The following is a 2,446-nucleotide window of genomic DNA, read 5'->3' on the forward strand; positions in this document are numbered from 1 at the left end:
TGCTCGGTAAAGTTTGGCCAAGATTGATATGACAAATAGTAGTCATTATCAATGTGAATCATGTGGTCAAATAGGAAATTTTGAAACAAACCACTTTGCAAATAGACTTTAAGACTTCTTGAATTTAATCTTTCATCATCTAGCAATAAAATGCAAGGGGAAATTAAACTGGTGCATTTACGTGGCAAGCCATAATTGGCAATGTAATGTGAATCTGAGAAGCATTTAAGTACTGGAGTGGAGAGAATTGCTGCTTAGACACAGACAATAGTCTATAAAAGGGCACTTAGCTGCTACAATATTGCAATGCATTGAGCTATAACCCTAAACTACAACCTGGTAATAGCGAATTATTAACGTAATCAAGAAATCTCGGTGAAACAATGGCGTCGGCTCTGACCGGTAAGCTTGAAGGTGATGTAGAGATCAAGGCTTCCGCCGAGAAGTTTCATGATATGTTCTGCAACAAACCCCACCACGTGTCCAACACCTGCTCTGAAAAGGTACAAGGATGTGAGTTACATGACGGTGACTGGGGGACTGAGGGTTCCATTATCTGCTGGAGTTATGTGCATGGTAACATTACGAACCAAGAAATCTTTTATGCATTTGGCTGGATTTATTTGTTTTTTCTTCTATGTTTTCTGCATCTTCTTCTTAACTACATGCCAAGGCCATCATCTAACCATGTATCTTTGAAAATTAGACAACCCTCTGATCACAAGCCTTACCCTGTGCCATACGTGTCTCCTCCACTCCAGTTAGTTTTTTCACCACTAGGTTCCTAAATTCGTCTGGGAATTTGTGTTGAGAATTGTTTAATTTAGGCTGTGTTACTCTAATTCAATATAAAATTAATTGACAATATTTATACGTAGAGAATATTCTTTAATTTATTTGATGTGAAATTTCTTTTATTAATACTAACAGTAACATGGATACGCATGGGACATTCATTTATATTCTAGTACAATTCAAGGTGAAATGGTGATGCTCATATAAATTAATTTTATTATTATCTATACAAAGAATCAAATATTTATGTGTAAGGACATGAATGGATTAATCTTTTTTTTCAAAATTCTCTTTAAAACAAACAAAAATATTGTTTATTTGTATTATATAGATGGAGAGGCTAAGAAAGCAAAGCAGGTAATTGAAGCAATAGACTCTGAGAAGAACTCAATCACTTTTAGAATGATTGAAGGAGACCTCATGAAGGAGTACAAGAGCTTTGTAGTCAAATTTCAAGCTACACCCAAAAGCGAGGGTGAGGGCAGTATAGTGCACTGGACTTTCGAATACGAAAAGCTGCACGAGGGCATTGCACATCCGGAGACCCTGCTGGAATTCCTACTTAGTGTCTCCAAAGACATCTCCGCTCACCTCACCCAAGGAAATTAACGATTGTCGAATCCCATGTTGTGTGCTACTACAACAATAAGTACTGATCTAAGAATAAGCTTTCTTTCGTATTTTAATTTGAATATTTGTGTGTTGGAATATGCTGTAAGCCTGACGTGAGAAGCTTTCTGTGTTATGGGCCAAGAGAACTTAAAAAAAAAAAAAAGGACACAGAGAAAGCTTTTTATGTTCTTGTATGTTTATTTGTTGTTTTATGTACCGATTTGAATGTATCTTATTTTGTGTGTGTGTGTGCGATTTCTTAATTTCTTTCTACTTTTCTGGGATATTATTGTTTTTTCATAGGAGATAGGGTATTTGAGATTCAAAGCTCGCAACGATTTGCCTACTTAAATGTGAGCAAGACATCATCAATGGAATCTCCAATGCTAACAATATTCTTTGCCTACTTAAAGAGGCTTATCGTCATGTTTTTATATGTATTTATTTTTTTGTTAATTTGGATCGGTTTAGTTACACAATATTCTTTCTTTCTCTTTTTTCTTTTTTAAAATTTTTTAAAGGTTTTTCTGTCACGGTTCATACCAACTTACAAGGTATTGTCTTCTTTGATTTGTTGGCTTCACAATTTTGTCCATGAAAAGATACTTTATAAGTTAAAGATAGTGTGAACTTTTAAATACTCAATCTCACTTTAATACACAATCGATGTGGTATTCATGACTTTCCGTTAGGATCGTGACATCTTCTCCTACTCCAACAAGGGTTCACTATCCTCAATGGCACTTCACTAGTACCATAGAATCTACTTTGATACCAACTATCACTGACTGAGCCCCTTTTCTCAAGTTTGCTATAGCTCGTGCAACGCTAAGGTAGACACTTCCACACAAGCTAGCCAAGACATGAATTATATTTGAGAAAGCACACATTATAGCCACAAGTTAGTTTATGAAATATAATAGCAAAATCATAAGGCAAGCAAATGTCATATACACAATCATTGATCCCACGAAAAGAAAAAATATTTTATTAATAATAGAAAAAGTACAAAAGGACATAGAATACAACCACGCCATCA

General features: G+C 35.1%; 1 protein-coding gene across 1 annotated transcript; it reads left to right on the forward strand.

Moving 5' to 3' along the window:
• Positions 1–243: 243 nt before the first annotated feature.
• LOC18609812 (MLP-like protein 31) lies at positions 244–1,670 on the forward strand. The gene is made up of 2 exons (XM_007045121.3): positions 244–576; positions 1,127–1,670. Exons 1-2 carry the CDS (start codon positions 384–386, stop codon positions 1,402–1,404), a joined length of 471 nt encoding a protein of 156 aa, XP_007045183.2. The 5' UTR covers positions 244–383; the 3' UTR covers positions 1,405–1,670.
• The last annotated feature ends 776 nt before the right edge of the window (positions 1,671–2,446 follow it).

Source organism: Theobroma cacao, chromosome 2, assembly GCF_053813885.1.
Source record: "Theobroma cacao isolate CCN51 chromosome 2, ASM5381388v1, whole genome shotgun sequence".
In the NCBI taxonomy this organism is placed as follows: domain Eukaryota; kingdom Viridiplantae; phylum Streptophyta; class Magnoliopsida; order Malvales; family Malvaceae; genus Theobroma; species Theobroma cacao.

Coding starts and splice junctions, on each gene's coding strand:
- LOC18609812 (XM_007045121.3), top strand. CDS start 384: ATGGCGTCGGCTCTGACCGGTAAGCTTGAAGGTGATGTAGAGATCAAG. Junction 577..1,126: donor CTGCTGGAGTTATGTGCATG/GTAACATTACGA, acceptor TGTATTATATAG/ATGGAGAGGCTAAGAAAGCA.